This window comes from Rhodamnia argentea, chromosome 11, assembly GCF_020921035.1.
Source record: "Rhodamnia argentea isolate NSW1041297 chromosome 11, ASM2092103v1, whole genome shotgun sequence".
Taxonomy (NCBI): Eukaryota; Viridiplantae; Streptophyta; class Magnoliopsida; order Myrtales; family Myrtaceae; genus Rhodamnia; species Rhodamnia argentea.
The window spans coordinates 9,438,046-9,455,956 of record NC_063160.1 but is presented as its reverse complement, the minus strand read 5'-3'; the positions used below and the strand labels follow the sequence as shown (position 1 = coordinate 9,455,956).

At 42.9% G+C, this 17,911-nt stretch overlaps 1 protein-coding gene across 3 annotated transcripts; it reads right to left on the bottom strand.

Annotated features, from left to right (window-relative positions):
* Positions 1-4,235: 4,235 nt before the first annotated feature.
* LOC125312482 (probable disease resistance protein At5g66900) lies at positions 4,236-8,322 on the bottom strand. 3 transcript variants are annotated; one of them, XM_048272350.1, is made up of 6 exons: positions 7,484-8,322; positions 7,234-7,435; positions 6,256-6,662; positions 5,736-6,085; positions 5,188-5,402; positions 4,236-5,077 (listed from the first exon to the last, which is right to left on the bottom strand). In XM_048272350.1, the coding sequence occupies exons 1-6, from the start codon at positions 8,042-8,044 to the stop codon at positions 4,239-4,241; spliced, it is 2,574 nt and encodes an 857-aa protein (XP_048128307.1). In that variant the 5' UTR covers positions 8,045-8,322; the 3' UTR covers positions 4,236-4,238. The 3 variants fall into 3 exon arrangements, with proteins under 3 accessions (XP_048128307.1, XP_048128308.1, XP_030538808.2); XM_048272351.1 differs by having other exon boundaries at positions 7,568-8,321; XM_030682948.2 differs by having other exon boundaries at positions 7,234-8,322.
* Between the last annotated feature and the right edge of the window lie 9,589 nt (positions 8,323-17,911).

Genomic DNA, 17,911 nt, shown 5'->3' with positions numbered 1-17,911 from the left:
CCAATTTTTTTGAAAAACGATTATTTCGGTGCCAAGTCTGACGTGGCTTGCCGAAAATCATGCGTGGCGCACATATGGCTTGTGGGAGATCCTAATAAGCAATAATAAAAAGCCAAAAAATAATAAGAAATTCCACCTAATAAGCTAAAAACTAAAAAAAATAGAAACAGTTAAAAAAAAAAGGATGGAGCCTTTTGTTGCAGCGGCGAGGGCTCACAACCCTTGCCGCCATCACCGGTAATGGCTGGCGAGGGGTGGGACATGGCCGAGGGGGGTCATCGGGGGTCGGCGACCCCCACCAAGGGCTCGCTAGGGTTTGGCGAGGTCGGCCGCACCTGGCCTCGCGGACCCTAGCGAGCCCTTGGCTTGGCAACCCCCCTTGGGCATCCCCTACCCCTCGCTGGCCATTGCCGGCGATGGTGGGGCGGCGGCAACGAGGGCTCACAGCCTTCGCCGCTGCATCTCATGCTTACCTTTATTATTTTTATTATTATTTTTTTTTGAATTTTTCAGGCTATTTTTCTATTAAATTTGATTAAGCTTAACTATTTTTTAGAGAGGCCAGCAAAGGGATAGCAAACTTTTCTAGCAAAAAATTTTTAGGAGTAAGAACCAATACATCTTTGTGTGATATTCAGTATCAATTTTTTTTTTTCATTTTTTTTGAATTTTTAAGGCTATTTTTCTATTTAATTTTAATTTCTTAAAAAAATTAACTATTTTAATGTTGAAAAGTCCACGTGGCATCCACGGGTGTTGATTTTTTTAAAAAAATTGACACGTAATATTAAAAAATTAGTAAAAAATGCCACGTGTACTGTTTGGCCGGAATTAACACTCAAATAATCATTTTTGGCCGGAATTAGCACTTAGGTGATCATTTTTTCTCCGACGTGGCACTTAAGTGATAAAAAAAAATATTGGCACTAAAGTGAGCGCTGTACACAAATATTGGCACTCTAGGTGTTTTTCTGCCGACAATCAATTGTGCAATGTACTTGTAAATTACATCCAGATTGTTTGAAGTTGCAAAAAATTTGTGTTATGATTTAAGTATTTTCTCGTGAGATTGCGAGATAACATTGTGAGTAATTGTGAGGGATAAGCATTGGATGAATTTTTAGGTGTAATTGGGGTTGGAAAATACTTAGAGTGTTTGAGTGATTCAAGTATAGTTGTGAAACATGTTGTATCGCTTGATCTATAAAAAAATTATATGTTGCTCTTCCTGTGGAATAGGTCCCGTCAACCGAACCACATAAATTCGATGTTTAATTTGTTTCCTTATTTTGTATATTTTATTGTTTGATCACTTATTTTTGGCAAACCGAATAAATGGATGCTTTTTGCTTGAATGCTTCTATCCTCTTGATTTTTTTGGTGACCCTCCTAAAACGAGGGGAGCGGACCAACAGTTCCTAATTGGTGCGAATTCTCCTAAAACCTTATCTTGCATCAAGTTGGGAGGTTCATTTCTTATCTATCTATTAATGTCTATCCTAATTTGGAGTGGCCACTAGCCTTTTGGGGGGCTAGTTAGGAGCTAAGTGAGATACAAGAGAATACCTCACTTCCGACGCAATTAGAGAGTTAGAGTTGGGGACTAGGTTACACTAGTTGTTTAAAGTAATGCTCTTTCGGTACTCTAACTTGATTGATTTGTTAACTAAGTGTCACATTCAGTCTTTTATCCAATTATGAATTTTAAAAGTCTAGTCCAGTTTTTGTCCATGCGATTCTTTTTGTGTTTATTATGATCCTAATGCGTGGTCAACTAGGCTAAATTTCGACCAAAAAAAAAAAAAATTAGGCTAAACGAAATAAGAAAACACAATCCAGGGAATGACATAAAAGAACGGAAACAAACACATCAAAAGCAGTAATAAAAGGCAAGTAAGGAACAAAATGTAGAAAGTAACATGATTGAGGGCATAAAAGGTCGACGATATCGGCTTTTGACTCTGGTTGATCGCCGAGGTCCATGACTAGCAGGAGAAAGAAGGAAAGGAAAAAAAAGGAAAGAGAATGAAAAGAAAAAAACAAACAATCAACATATTCCGGTCAAAATTGGCCGAATAGGCTGAATAAGTATAAATGCAAAAAGTTTAAGATTTTTTTGGTAATTTTCCACTCGTAAATGACTCTGCGTGCCATATGTACTTTTGTATTTTCAAAACATGAATATCGGTGTAGATCTATTTCAATCGATTCTATAACTCAGCTTATTCGGCCATGTAGATCTTCTTGGAGGACATGATATTATTTTAGCCGATCTTATATAGTATCGGTGTTTGGAAAGCTGAAATTAGTTTTTGTGAAAGTAGTTATTCTTTTGAAATTAATTTTTATTTATAATACGAGCATCCGTTGCCCGCGGAGTCTTGGATTAATTGATTGGCTTTTCGGCTTGATCTGTTTTGACTTTGGATTGTTGCCAAAGCGATAGGGCCTGAACAAGAAGTTGATCCTAGCAGGCATTTAGGATAGTGAACAGGGTAAGAATGAATAGAATCGCACGCCGAACATGAGAGTATGTTCCAGTGTGTTCCTTAATTAAACACATGAAATTTTAATTCACAATTTGTGCCTTTCAAAGTGTTGATACCATTTACAATTGAAACTTCAACGTTAAGTGTGTTCAAGTAATAGCGTCCTAGAATGCTTAGAAACTTCATAGAGGTATGAGTAGATGCTCTAGCGGTAGAATTCAACTAGGTGTGTCATCTCATTAAGCTCGAACAACGCTTCAATAAGATGAAAAATTTACGCTTTAAAAATGAACTCTCTAAAATGTGCATTTCAGGTAACTCCGGACAATTTCTTGGCATTCTTGACGCATCAAAGGGGGAAAAGAAAAGAAGTTGATGGGAACAAGGCAAAAGTGATTATGGAATTGCTGCCACCTCTGAAAAAAAGAGGTTTGTTTCAAACTTGTCTTGCAAGTTGCAAACTTTCTTTCCCCTGCTAAAGTTGAATGGCGATGATACTGTTACATTGGAACAGAAACATTAGAAAGCCTTTAATGACATTATTCTCAGCGACGTTGCCTTTTCGCTTGGAACCTACGCAGAAACTTTCGTCTGCTCATGAGCATGAAGTTTTACAGTTTTCTTCCTCACACCTTCCTCTTCTTCCTTTCACACCAGAAACCAATCAACGACGCTCGAATCCATCTAGAAGGAACAATAATACAATCGAAGTTCATACGAAGGACGAGAAATTTCTTTCAGATGTTTTAATTTTACTTTTGCCATTTGTTTGTCCATGTCCCACAAGACTCGGCAATAGTGATTAAGTAAAAGCAAAACGATCACGCTAAGGGGTCATCAATAATCGGCTAACTAGTAAGATGCTTCTTTGGAAGCTAGTGCGGTACATGGATGATTCCAAATTATTCAATTTGTGCTTAATTTCGAGGACTGGTTTTTTATTTTAAATAGATATGACACGTCACGACCCAACTTAAGGACCCAACATCATGACTGGCCAAATTAAAATTTAATTGGATATATTACTTTCACCACCCTTTATTTTTTTGAATAAGTTATGAAACCGAAGCCCTTCCAATTGCTATATTAATCAACTATTCCTAGTCAAAAAGGTCCATCCAGAGAGTGGAGGGACATCAGATGGCCCAAGTGGATGACTTAATGATAAAGATAGGGATCCTATAAAAATAATTTGGGACAACTAAAGTCATTTCCTGTTGAGGAATTTACAAAAAATTAGGTAAATAATCCGAACCTTAATAAGCCTCAGTCGCGACTTCCAATTTAAGGCTGCCACGACCTCAAATACGAGGTTGCAGTGGCACGGATCTGAGTTTGCTCTTCAGATTTGAGAGATAGAGAGAATCTTGTGGTCAAAAAGAGAGAAGGCTATGCTGAAGTGGTCATGGAGGTAAGGCGGCGCGTGTTAGGTGTTGGCGACGACGGTGACGGTAGGGACGCGATGGTGGTTATGGTTTGCAGCGGCGTTGTTGGCGGTAGTAGAAGGAAGAGGAAGAAGTAATAAATAAATGGAAAGAAGAGAAAATAAAAGGAAAAAAAATTCTGACTCAGACATATTAAGTAAATGATGTGGCACTACTCATATTTTATTTGGTCCACTCAGCGATGCCTCGCCATCCATATAAAAAAAAAAGGATAATTCAAAGACAACGTTTCACACCTTACCAAAAAAAAAAGACAACGTTTCACATTGAGAAAAAATTCGGACAACATCGCATGGTCCTATTTTCAATCGTCTAGCCAATCTAAGTTAGCCTCTTCTTCGGACGCTATTATATTCAAGCCATTGAGACTGCTCTTGAGAGGCTCCCACATGACTTCTTTTTCTTTGTCACAAACCACCTTCCTCAGGTTCCTCAGCTTCACGATCGACCGTGGCAGTACAGACAACCTCAGACATCCTCTCATGTTCATCCTCTTGAGATTGACCAGATTACCAATTTGATTGGGCAAAGTGCTCAGGCTCAGGCAATCCGATATATTGAGAGAGATCAATTTTTTTAGGGTTCCGATCGAGTCCGGTAACCGCAACAAGCTTGTGCAGGAGTTAAGCCTGACAACTTCGAGGGACGCTGATTCCCCAATCTGTTCAGGGAGTGCAGACAAGTTATGGCAGTTTGTGATGCTAAGCTTCTTCAGAGGCTTTATCTCACAGATGCCATCAGGTAATGTCTTAAGATCGTCGCAATAGTCGAAGTCAAGCTCCACCAAGTTTGGGATTGCATCGGAGATTTTGGCGTCGTCCGACGTCGAAGCCTGACTGATGTCACACATGAAAAAGGATATCTTTTGCAGATTGTGCAGTCGTAGCTTTCCCATGCTCAGGAGAGGAACCATGATGCGTTCGAGCCTGATCCTCGTTAAACTGGACCCAAGGACATGGAAATTGCGCAGCTCAGCTGGAAAGAAGCTGTAGTTTGTTACTATCAGGGCCTTGAGCTTATCTGCTTTCTCAATGAATTCCGGCAAAGCATAAGTTTTGGTTTGCATGTTGGTCTCGAAGTTCAAGACAAGAGCCGCAGCTTCAGGCAATTGCAGATTTGGCCAGGGTATTGAGAATGTTCCATCTGCATTATGAACACAGAAGGTTAAAAGGTAGCCTAACTGCCAACCAACAGAAATTTTTCCCCACAGGTCATTGAGAGAGAGAGACAGAGACAGAGACAGAGTTCTCAACCTGTGTGGATGGACACTAGACGAGCGCGAAGAGTCGGTTGCTTTTGCTCGCTCCACCAATCGGAAGAATTATCTTCGGTTAAGTCCAGAATAAGTCTCTCTCTCTCCTCCACTTCCCCTCGGTCACACTCCATGATAGCCAGCTCTCTGAGCAGATCATGCTGCATAGCATAGTGGCTGCTGTAACATTTGTCCTCGTCCTCACTTGAATCTGTCCTGTATGTATGCAATCAAACATTTGGATATAAGCATTTGCGCTCGAGTTTCTTGTGCTATAATCTAATGCAAGGCATTTGATGATACCAATTTACTAGTAATGAAAAACATTTGATCCTTCCCACGTTTAAGAAATCATGCCAGGAGATAGCAATGTTCTTAACAGGCGTTTGTATAATCCATTTTACCTTCACAGTGCGGAACACACCATAGCTGAAGGTCAGGTGCAGTAATTGTGGTGTGGAAACAGGAAAGTGTGTTAAGGTATTCTTAGAGCAGTAGAAAACTATAAAAGTTAAGAGTGAGAGAACAAAACGAACTTCAGAGCCATACCTGGTGACTATGAGATCAGCTAGGTTCCTGTAAACGAGTTTATTGAGGTCCGCAATGGCACGCACACCATCGAAATCTAGCTTGTACAATTCCACCCACATATCAATGAGGGCGGTGGCGGGGATCTTGCGATCCTCTGGAAATGAGGCGAGGTCCATGAAACGTTCCTTCATCGAAGGGTCACCATCCAAGTCATCCAAGCTCTTTTTGAGGCAATCTAGAATGTCATTGTCCAAACCCGAAGAGGACCAATCAAGAAGCTTTGTTTCCCAGAACGCACGATCCATTCCTCGGAGAGACTTGGCGATGACTGTAAGAGCCAATGGCAACCCCTTACAGCGATTCACTATCTGCCACATGGAAAAAGAAAACAGAAACGATTACGGTAACTTGATGAAAGAGAGATCAAAGTAAGAATAAGCAGGTTGGTTTCATAAAACATTTTCTTTAAAGAAAAAATTAACTCAGTTTCGATGACCATAAGAAATCCCATAATGGATGCACACAAGCAAGAGGATACCTTATCCCACAGCTCATCACCTGGTTCAACCAAGCATCTACCATCAACAGTGACAGATTGACGAAAAAGTTCCAGGGCTTCCCCAGGAGGCAGCGGGTTCAGGTGATGCACAAGACCAACATTAGGAAATTCATATCTTGATGTCACCACAATCTTGTAATGTTTGATCTCCTTGAAGACAAATTTCTCGATTATGGATTGCGAGTCGGCCCAGACATCGTCCAACACCAGCAACACAGGATCCTGTCCTATTCTGATGAGCAGTTGCTGCAAGCACTGAACTGCATGGTCTTCTGTTTCAATCGCAGGTACCTCGAAACCGTTATGCCGGATCATCTTCCGGACAATGTCTATCACGTTGGGCTTCTTCGAGACACGGACGAACATGATCTTGTTCTTGAATTTTCCTATATGCAAATCACGGTAAGTCTGACTCCTATCCCTTGCAAAGAGTACGAAAATTTGCCATGATACTTCTAGTTTATTGAATTCGGTAGGATAAGAAACAGAGCTAAGTAGATACCGCATAGCAGAAAAAGTGAGTGCGAATAGTATGGCGTGTGAAGAGGAGGGTTCAACTTATTAAGAAAGGCACTCAGCACAATCAGATGCCAGTTACTGCATATCTAAAAGCTTGGGAAAGATCTATCTGATTGGACATAATATAGAACCCGAAAATAAACTATGAGAAAAAGATTGTTTCGCTCGATGAAACATCCATCTTCATAAAACCGAAGCAAATCTTTGTGAAAACATTAACATCTTCAAGACACTGTATTGCTTGACAGAGAGAAAAGGTAATGGGATTCATACATTCCAATATGTGCACAAGTGGGACAGGGTTCAGGCAACAGCTCCTACACACATAAATGGCTAATCAAATGATTATTAGAGGTGACCAATTGGCAAGGATCAATTCAATAAATTCATCCCTACTTTCTTAAGTTCAAGATCAATCCAAATAATAATCACACATACCTTTGATTGCCGCATCATGACACAATTTCGTAAGCAGAGTACTCTTCCCACACCCGCCCGGGGCGGTCACGACCATCACAGACATTCCCTCCTCTAGCAACCACCCCTTGAGCTCCCTCAAGGATGCCTCCACCGCCGACCCGACAATGCAATCGGGTGCCTTAGGGACCGCAAGGTCGCCCAAAAGCTCAAGCACACTATGTGGTGCCCCGTTCACTTGCAAGGAAATTATCAAATGCTTGAGCTCCTTCAAGTCTCCCTTCATCTCCCTCACGTCTACTCCGGTCTCCTTCACCTCTCCCTTTATCTCCTTCACGTCTCCCCCCGTCTCCTTCAGGTCTCCCTTGATCTCCTTCACTTCTCCCCCGGTCTCCTTCACGTCTCCCATCATCTCCCTCACGTCCTTCCCGGTCTCTTTCACGTTTAGCGATGTCGCCTTGCTAGAAATCACAGTCACCAGCGGCAGGTAAATTTGAAACTCCCTTTGTACTTCTGCATCGAAGTCGGTCAGTTTGTTCGAGTGCGAATACTTCTTGCAAAAGTTGAATCGGTGTATCCTTGAGCATTTCTCGACCAGTAGTTTGCCTCTGATGAAGAGTTCCTTGACCGGAGCTATCTCTTTTGGACTACAGTCCAGCCGACTGTTGTACTCATCCCATTGCTGGATGATTGGGTCTATCTTAATCAAGGTGGATTGGATCTGCTTGAGCTGGGGAGCAAACGCTGCGATGGTTATCACTATCTCCTTAACGAGAGAGAACAGCTCGCCGAATGCCGTATCCACAGCAGTTCCTGCCAAGTCAATGGACATTTCTGGTTCTTTCTTTCTTCACAGACCAAACAAGCCAAGAACATCTAAAACTTTGATGGGTCACCAAGAATGCTCCGAAGAACTGAAACGCACTTCCCAAGATCTGCAGAGGACGCTTTTCTCTGCTTCTTGTTCTGGGTTTTTTGCAGAGTCAAGAGGGAAGAGGAGCTTCTTGGTCTTTGAAGCAATAATGGAGAATGAGATGAACGGAAAGGAGAGAGAGACTTTTTTCTTTGTTTTGATAAACGTGGTAGTTAAAGTTTTTTCTCCGGCCAAATAAGTTGGCAATCACTTTCTCAGGAAGAGCGACCATTGGAGGCCTCGCTCTGGCACTTGTTTATTTTACGACTTAGGGGTCGACGAAGACCTGTTGTTGGTCGCCTGTCCATGTCGCAAGTTGCACTGACGATTGCCCAGGTTCAAGTCTTCGTCGAGATAAAGCTACCGGCATGTTTTTTGTCCGCATCGGCGAGTTTCAATCTTCTTTCGTATCGTGAATTGGTTATTTCATTTGCACGCACTGTAATCCAATTCAATTATGAGTTTGATAGTTTTTGCGGTAAACTTAGTGGATCCAGCCAAAAATACAATCGACAACATTTTTAACCAACCAAATGAGCTCCTAAATTTAACCCTACCAGGAGGGGAAGCCATCCTGTACGTACTTGCTGAGGATTCCAGATCTGCTCGAGGGAAGAGTAAAGTGGAGAAGTGATTTGCACGCGGGGCTGCTCAAAATCTCTAATGGGCCCGTTTGGAAAGTCCTTGGACCTTTCAAGACCTTATGGATGAATGCAAAGAAATGTTTGGGCCTTTTAAGAGTATCGAAAGTTGGCCACTGTAGTAGGGAAGCCAACCAAGCAGCTGATTTGTTGGCCAAAGCCCACTATCTCAAGTTCTTTCCTACAAATTGGGTATCTTCACCCTCCGGCCCTTTTGGAGTTTTTTCATGTTCAGAATCTCTGTTATCTTTTTCTGTAGTTTCATTATGAATGAATGGAATTCTTATTTCGACCAAAAAAAATAAATAAATAAAAGTGGTTATTCATAGCGATGGTAAATGCAATACGAATTCTCCTATTGGGTGTTTGGTGATGGATTTTGAATACATCGGAAAATGTCAAACAATACAAATTACATTTTGTACCAGAAAATCCGAGCTATAAAGCATAGTTTTTTTTTTCTCTTAATAAGCTAGGATATGAAATCCACAAGTTTAGAACATTTTATTACTTAAGGGCGCAAGAGGGTAATGACCTTCTCTAGTTAATCGAAGGCCTCAATAAACAACCAAGTCATGGTCACCAAAGAGTTTCTAGTAGGTTTTCATAACTGAACCGAAAAATCGAATTGAACTATAACCCGAACCAAATCGAAATTAAAAAATTCATCCATTTCGGTTCGATTCGATTTTCGATTTGGATATTGAAAAGTAACCGCTCTTTTTTGTCGATGATATCCTTCGAATTCTTCCATCATTTGATTTCCAAGACATGAAAGGCAACTTTGATCGGTTCGGTTGAGATAAAGGTTTGAAAACATGAATCCATGTATGCATGATGACCACGTAGCATATGTGACATATAACGTAAGATTGTGTTATGTGATGACGTGTTGTGTGATAATATGTCATGTCATATAACGATATGTCGCGTGATGGTAGTTTATCGTTCAATATGACAACATATTGTTGTCGAGACCTAAATTTTGGCAACCCATTCAGTCATTCGTCGCATATAAAAATTAAGAAGCGATCAGAAAAAATATGGAAAATTTAATTTGCATAGGTCCACATAAATTATATTCGAGTCGGTCCGTTCCTTAATTGTCTTGGAATTAGCTCAAAGTGCTAAATTGTGGAAAGAAAATTGAACTCTTGTCCGAGATGAGCAAGAAGGAAGTTTTACGGATGAATCTGTATACTCACGTCTTTGGGTCAACAACTCGAGGCTGCGTTTAGTCATTAGGATATAAGTCAATCTTGTGTTTGGCAACTATCCAGAATTGGATAAAGGGGGATAAAAAAATCTCATGAGAGGGGTGGGATAGACCATGATAGGTTTTTTCAAGAGAGCAGACAAGAGTAAATATGGGTCTCCTTTGCATTGGGTTGCCTCTCCACCTTGCCGAGCCGCCTCCGTAGCGAGGGGACCGCCTCTCTAGCGGTGGGGACCATTAAGTGTAGCTATCTTTCCGGCAACACCAACTTGGGGTCTCCGGTTGCAAAGTTGGTTATCTCTACAATATTATTTTTTAATCGATTGTTTGACGTGATATGAAATTATGTCCCTTGTTCTTTAACCGCTTGAACATTTTCAACATTCTAAATGGTTTGGACATGATAGGAAGAACTCGATGCTGATCATTAATATTCGAAAGGGTTCTCTTGGACGACCTGCATGAGTGCATCTTTAACTTGTGAAAAGAGGCTGAACAATTAGGTTGTTCAGCACTTGTTTATTCACTTGATAAGACAACGAGTAAGGCGCACGGGTCATTCTCAAAATATTTGACTCCAAAGCAAGACCCCAGATTCTATTGGGTATGCTTTGTCAATGTTGTGCCCAAATTCAGATGGCACAAACCTATGTTCAACAATGACTCATTCATCAGAACTTATTATTGAATAATTTCAAAAATATCTTGATGTTTCAGTAAAATAGAATCGATCTTAGACACACTCTGCCTTTACTTATCCAACTTAAATTTGTAGTTCACCAAACACTATATAGGATGTAACAAAATCTTTGGATTTCTTATATTATCCTGATTAGAAATCCAGACGATCAAATGCAATATAAATGAATTAGGAACGGCAAGAAAGTTCAAGCAATTCCCATTAAGCAAATTATGATCTTCGACCCTTCCACGTGGCATCCATTTCTCCTCCTTGCCCCTCTCCCCCCTCTGCATCCCGAAAAGAAGCGCAATGCCACCATTGCCGAAGCAACACCACAACCGGCTACGCTTGTCCACGCCACTCACACAGCCACCACCCTACCCAAGCTGCGCTCTAACACTATCAAAAAGCTTCCGCTTAGATGACATTGCAATCACACCCCTCTCTCAACATATCTGAGGCGCATAACCTCAGATTCAGGGTCCCAATTTAAGGCCGCCACAACCTCAACTATAAGGTTGCAGCGGCTCAGATCTAAGTTCGCACCTCAGGTTCAAGAGATTGAGAGATTCTTGTGGTCAAAAAGAGGGAAAAGGCGAAGCTGAAGCGGTTGAGGTGGTAAGGCGCCGCGAGTTTGGTGTCGGCAACGACAGTGATGGTAGGGACACGGTGGTTACGTTTTGCAGCGGCGTTGTTGGTGGCAGGAGGAGGAGGAAGAAGAAAGAAAGAAATGGGAAGAAGCAAAAATTCAAAGGAAAAAATTTCTGACTTGAAAATATTAAAATAATATGGCGGGTCGGTCCACATCCATATTAGAAAGTTCAAAAACATTGTTCGATATTTGATAAAAGTTCCAGAACAACGTCATATATTCGATAGAAAGTTCACACACCATCACTTCAACCAATCCAAGTTTGCTCCTTCTTCAAACAGATTTATCTCCAAGCTGGCGAGAGTGTCCTTAAGAGGCCCCCACATGATGGCTTTTTCTTTCTCACAAGTCACCCTCTTTAAGTGCCTCAGTTTCACGATGGACTTTGGCAACCCAGACAATTTGAGACATCCTCTCATGTTTGTTCTCTCGAGATTAATCATTTGATCGATTCGATCAGGCAAGGTGCTCAGATTCAGACAATCAGATTTATCGAGAAGTCTCGCGTTTTGGAGCCTTCTAATCGACTCCGGTAATTGCGATAAGGGTGTGCAGGAATTAAGCCTGATCACTTCGAGGACGGCATAGCCCTCAGGCTGGCTCAACTCGTTGTTCATGTCCATCGACCGTTGTGTGGCCGTGTTTACATCTCGTGTATGATTTGGGTAGTTGAGCGGTCGATTTCCTACTTTAGTTAACCATATTCAATCCTCCCGAAACTGTTGGCTACCCCTCCAACGGATCAAATGTTTTCCTTTAATCTGCTTTGTTATTTTGTTTTTCCCTTTTGTCCCTCCACGGTCGGAAGGTCTGAAAAGCCCTCCTGCACTTATTATTTATGTACCAGTGAAAAACAAAATTTTTTTTATAATAGAGAATATCGTGGGAAATTATTTTCCTGTCTAACATTTCATTGGAATCTGGAAATTTTTATCTCAGTACGTAGAGTACATGGATTGAAATAAATTTGCTTTAGATGTCGTGCATCGATTTTTACATTTATGTTGAGCATGTCTCCTCGTGTCTACATAGAACTAAAAAAATATGTTGTTTTTTGATCGGGAGGAATCTTGTCGCGTACGGATCTCAAACTTAGCTTAAATTTGAAATATCTGAATTTTATTATCTAATAAATTTTGCTCTAAGTTTATTACGAGGAGAAGGGAAAATTTGTCGAAAAAGTTCTAAATCTATTGCATTTTTGTCAAGGCTGTTCTAAATTTTTTTATTTTGACAATTCGGTCCTAAATTTTTGTATTTATGCCAATTCAATCTTAATTTTTTTTTGTACCAACCCAGTCTTAAACATTTTGTATTTATACCAATTCAGTCCATCCAACTTGTTGCGCGTCGAAATCCTTCGACGGGGCTTTCTTGGTTTATGAGTTCTAGGCCCAAATTGACTATGGCCCAAAGAGGGTTACTTACGCGAGAATCTTTTATCGAACTTAATCCGTTCGTTTTCCGAAAAGGAGTTAAGGGTCGATTTTGGACAAAGAGTGTCAAATGCATTAGATTTACACAAAAGGGCACGTTACAAACAGGCTTTCGACAACTTCGACGGCCCAATATGCAATAGTAACAGTATGTGACAAACTTCGACGCGACCCCGGAATTGAATCGACAGGATCGGGAGATGATATAGGACACAATGCTGGAATTTAATCAACAAGATTGGACGGGGGATTGTAGGACACAATACCGGAATTGAATCGACGGACTTGGACAAGATAGGTGAAGGGTGCAACACCGGAATTTAATCAACGGCACCGAACCTAATGAGTAGACGCCGGAATCTAATCGACGACACCTAACTCTGGATATGATACTCGCCGGAATTGAATCGACGACGGGGATCTAAAACTATAGCTAGGCTAGGCTAAAGGCTAAAGATTAAGAGCTAGTTTGAAAATGCAAGCGTTTTGGATTTGTTGTGTGTCTTGCTATTGCGAGGTATTTATAGGCAAGCTCTTTGGTAACCGCCGAGCGGTTTCTTCCTTTGGCCCCACGCTCTGCTCTTCTCCATAAGCCACGTGGATGACGGTTTCCCATTCTTCGCGCCTTTTCTTTTTACCTCGTGGGGATTACCGCCTACCGCCTCAATCGTGGCCTCCCTCCGCGCGCTTTTTCTTATTCTAGAAGGAAGTGGTGCCAGATTTTACCCCGACACGTAGCATCTTTCCGATTGGTACGTGCCTTGCTTCGGTGTTCCTTCCCGTAGCTGATCATTGTTTTCTCACGTGCTCGTCACGAGTCTTTCTTGGATTATTTTAAGTGTCAACATATGCCCCCTTAAAAGATGTAAATCGAAGATTTACCTCTTTTAAAATATCTTCCTCTGGTTTGGTGATCTCCAACTGTACAAATGATGATTACGCTTTCCCTTTGATCTCTTTTCCCAAAACGCAACCTTTTCGACTTCGTACCGTGCACTAGCCTTTTTCGTCTTCGCTTTTAAGGGTCTTGAAAAAGCTCCCAATTGTCGTCTTTCTTCATCAATGTTTTTCTTTAAACCCTAAACCCTTTTTTCTGAGCATTCCAAGCTTTCATGGCGACCGAAACCCCCGAGTTCCTTCCTCACCATTTCATCGCCCGCTTCGATGGAATCATCAATAGTGACGATGCTGATCACTGCTTCCTCAAGTTGTTGAACACTCATCGAGAGCACGCCGGTCTCATTCTTGGGCCCAGGCTCCATGATCACCACCACATTCCATCATCTCTTCAGCCTTGCTTCCCAATGCGGGCCGATGAGCAGCTTCCCATTTAAGCCCCTTCACTAAAGGACATTTGGTCCATGCCGGCTCAGCGATTTAGGAGTTTTCCGTCATTCGATGACAGGGCTTATACCTGGTTCCAAAGGCTTCAAGAGGATATTCCAACAATCGGTCTCTGGGAAACGGCGCAGATCGGGACAGCAATTGAGGTCAGCATGTTGTCCCATGATTTGAATAAAGGCTTACCGGGGTTCGTCACAAGCTTCTGGTCCTCCTCTATCAATTGTTTTTTCTTCCCGTGGGGTCCCATGTCCGTAACTCTTCTAGATACCTTTGCCATAGCTGGTTTCTCTCCCTATGGGGCGTCGGTCAAGAATCCGGGAAAAACCAAAGATTGCCCTATTTCTGACGATACCCTCGCTTACGGAAAGTTCATCGATGCTCACTGTAGAACATCCGGGGAGGTTTCCCTCGAAGAACGAACAGCTTTTCTTCTTTTTTGGCAGTCGAAGTATCTATTCTTTAGCCCAACCCTCAAAGTGTCCAAGGACTATTACGACCTTGCCTTACTTTTAGCAAAAGGGAATCTTGTTGCTCTTGGCCCTCTTGCTCTGGCGTCTCTGTACAAGAGTATTTCTTACGTTGCTCGACTAATGTCGAATTCCGAAGAGGATGGTGTACTGTCGGGTCCGCTCTAGATTCTCCAAGCTTGGGTCGCATTCTACTTCCCTTTCATGTTTGAGAGCGTCCCTTCCTTCAATCCCAACATGGTTCCTTTGAAGCTTGGCATACGACTACTCCAAGCTGTCCACTTAAAGGTCCCCGGTGATGTTCAACCTTTTCGGTTCTTTCTTCGACGGCTTCTGTCTCACGAGGCTGATCGAATAGATTTCTTTCCTTACCGCTCGGGCGAATTCAATTCTTGTTTTAACTCTCGAACCTTAAAACGGTTCAACCACCGTGACTTTTGGACCTTTGTCCTATTCCCTCGAGACCTTCTACTCCGGCTATGTCTTAAAGGAAGATTCTATCCTGGTTTTGAACCATATTCTCCTCAATACTGTGCCGAGCGCAGTTCGGCCTTCGACGGGCGGTGCCTATGCCCATTCCTTATCTCATTGATTTCCCATCGATGGACAAGAAGATCTATAACATCAAGATCGATGGACCGTTCACCTGCTTTACCGAGATTACGACCATGATGTATCGGCGGTTTTCGGGGGACATCCCATCAGCACTTCGCTCTAGTCCCGGCGTGACTTCCGAGTTTACGACCTGGTGGACGTCCTTCGCCTTCGAAAGCCCTTTCGAAGATGCCATCTCATCCATCCTTCAAAGTAGCCGGATACTGCCCTTTGGTCCCGCCTTGAAGAAAACCGGGAAAAAGGGTGCAACCAAAGCTCTCTCGATTGGTGGTCGCAAACGTCCGACGACCGTTTCTGGTGAGTTTCTTTCTTCCTAATTTTCTCAATATTACTGGCTCGGAGTGATTTTCGCTTTACTTTCGCTGTTAGGTGACGATTCTGACGACGAAGGCGATGAGGAGGCGCTCACTTCTCTTAAACGGCGAAAGATGGTAGCGAAGAAGAGCAAATCTCCGGTGGAATCTCCAATAGTTCCTCGGCACGTCGAAGCGTCTCCAACCGCTCGTCCCGAAGATTCTTTGGTGGATCTTGATCCAACTGTTGGGGGGCCTAGCAACAATACCATTGCTGGAGGGTCGTCCGAACTCGCGGCTCCTTCGCCTACAGAACCTCAAGGGGAACCTTCTTCGCCGACGCTTGCCATCGTCCCGGCCCCGATGGTCGAAGTTCCTTTAATAGCTGAAGGTCCTTCAACACTTGAAGACCCTTCATCTGCGGATGTTATCTGGGATCTTCCCGCTGCTTCTCTTCTTACGTCGCCCATCGAAGATGTTCAAGCTCATCTTGCTGGATCTTCTCGCTCTTGAGATCACCCGAGTATGCCCGAATCAAGCGGCTCACCCGACTCAGAGATTTTCAGCAACCTGGGAATCATGCTATCTTGCTCCCTGGACCTTGTTCATTCGGGGGTAGCCTCCTTTGTCGACAACCCATCGAATATTCGAAACATCCAATCCGTGATGGAGTGGTCGGTCAAAGGGGAAGTCGGCGCAAAACTTCCTGAAGGTCTAGTCCGTCGGCTGAAAACATTCTTGGAGCACTTTCCTACTCCCTTTATGCATTTTCGACGGTCTTGGGACAAGGTGCTTGCTCTGTCGAATTTTCCCGATCAGCTCTTTTCTCCTAGCTCCGAGACCCAAGAGGCGAGGCAACTTGTAACTCAAGGAGAACAGTCCCTTCAATCTGCTGTCGACGAGCTCGCTGCTTTGGATAAGAAGGAGGCTACCCCGGAGCAACAGAGGCTAGCGATAGAGAGAGAACTAGAGGAGACTCGAAGTCAGCGATTGACAAGACTTTCCCGTCGATCCTTCATAGAAGATCAACTGAAAACGTTCGCAGCTTCCTTGGAAGAGAAGAAACGAGCCGATTGCGCTCGGGTTGTGCGGGCATAAATAGACCGACGTCACACTAGGAATGTGTATATAGATAAAAATAGGAAGTTTGAACGTTTACTCTGTGAGTTGCTCGAGGGGATCAAGACGGCTTTGTATCCCGATATTGGTTAATGAAATCTCCCCCTTTTTTCCTCCTTATTTTCCGTATTGCATTCTGCCACGATCCATGTAATTGCCCACGTCCGAGTAACTGCCATCACTATCCCGAGTCGGTTACTTGAAAATCCCTTATAAATAATGATTGCCTCCAAATGCCAATCCACACGAACTTTGCCATCGAGTTCACATGAGTACTCACGCAGCTCCTTGCTTGTCGTGTTTTGACCTTTTTTCTCACAATGAGGCCAAAAAGGAACTTTCCTTATCCTTCATGGATCACCAGCCCAGCAATGGTCACATCATTTTGGGTCCGCATCTCACAAGTTTGCCACCCCCTTCTTCACTAATTAATTGCTTTCCCCGCTGCTCTAAAGAAGTCTTACCCTTTGAGCAATCTATCATTTGTACCTCCGCTTGGTCGTCGAGTAACTATAGATTTTCTTCATATCCAACCTTCGACCATTAGTTTTACAACCGGTACAAACGACTAGAAGGAGAAGCAGCTACCATCTGGGCACAGGCCGGGATAGATGTCCTATTGTCCTTTTGCGGTACATCTATTGATCCCTCGGAGTATGGCCTCGTCGGTAGTTTGTGTTGCTTTTGGTCACCGTCATCGAACTGTTTCTTTTTGCCTATTGGTCCAGTGACCCCTACCCTTCTTGATATTTGGTTTCTGACCGGTCTTTCTCCATTTATCGACGGTGACTCTCGACCTCCGGAGGACCAATTTTTCCTTGATATGTCCTGCTGCCTTGACCCGCCCTATGGCGAATTCATGGATCATCATGCTAAACCTTCAGGACCCATTCTTTTCGGGGAACATACAGCCTTCCTTACGTGTTGGCTTTGCAAATATGTCTTTTGTCTTCCTACATGTCGAATTTCCCCAGAATTCCTTGATATGGTCTATGAACCGGCATGTGGTGTTGATATTGGCCTAGGCCGGATGTTCCTGGCTGCATTATATCGGGGATTGTCGGATGCTCAATCTTCGCCGATGGACAATCATCCTGCTCCCTTTTCGGGTCCCTTATGGATTTTGCACTATTGGCTCCGAGTGTACTTTCCTCATATGTTTTTTGATCAAGCGCTCACTTCGACAACCGAGTCATCGAAAATTAAAAGGAATGATGTACCCATGGCGTTCAATCGGACCCTTCGCTATGCCCCCGACAACCTTACCCCTTTCGACGACTTCCTTGTTGAACTGTTGTCTCTCACCGGTTTTGATTTTTCC

What these genes read in the sequence shown, in the direction of transcription:
- LOC125312482 (XM_030682948.2), bottom strand. Translation starts at nt 8,044, where the DNA reads ATGTCCATTGACTTGGCAGGAACTGCTGTGGATACGGCATTCGGCGAG. An exon ending in GTGATGAGCTGTGGGATAAG is followed by an intron (nt 6,086 to 6,255) that starts GTATCCTCTTGC and finishes TCCATGTGGCAG; the next exon opens with ATAGTGAATCGCTGTAAGGG. An exon ending in TCTAGTGTCCATCCACACAG is followed by an intron (nt 5,078 to 5,187) that starts GTTGAGAACTCT and finishes TTCATAATGCAG; the next exon opens with ATGGAACATTCTCAATACCC.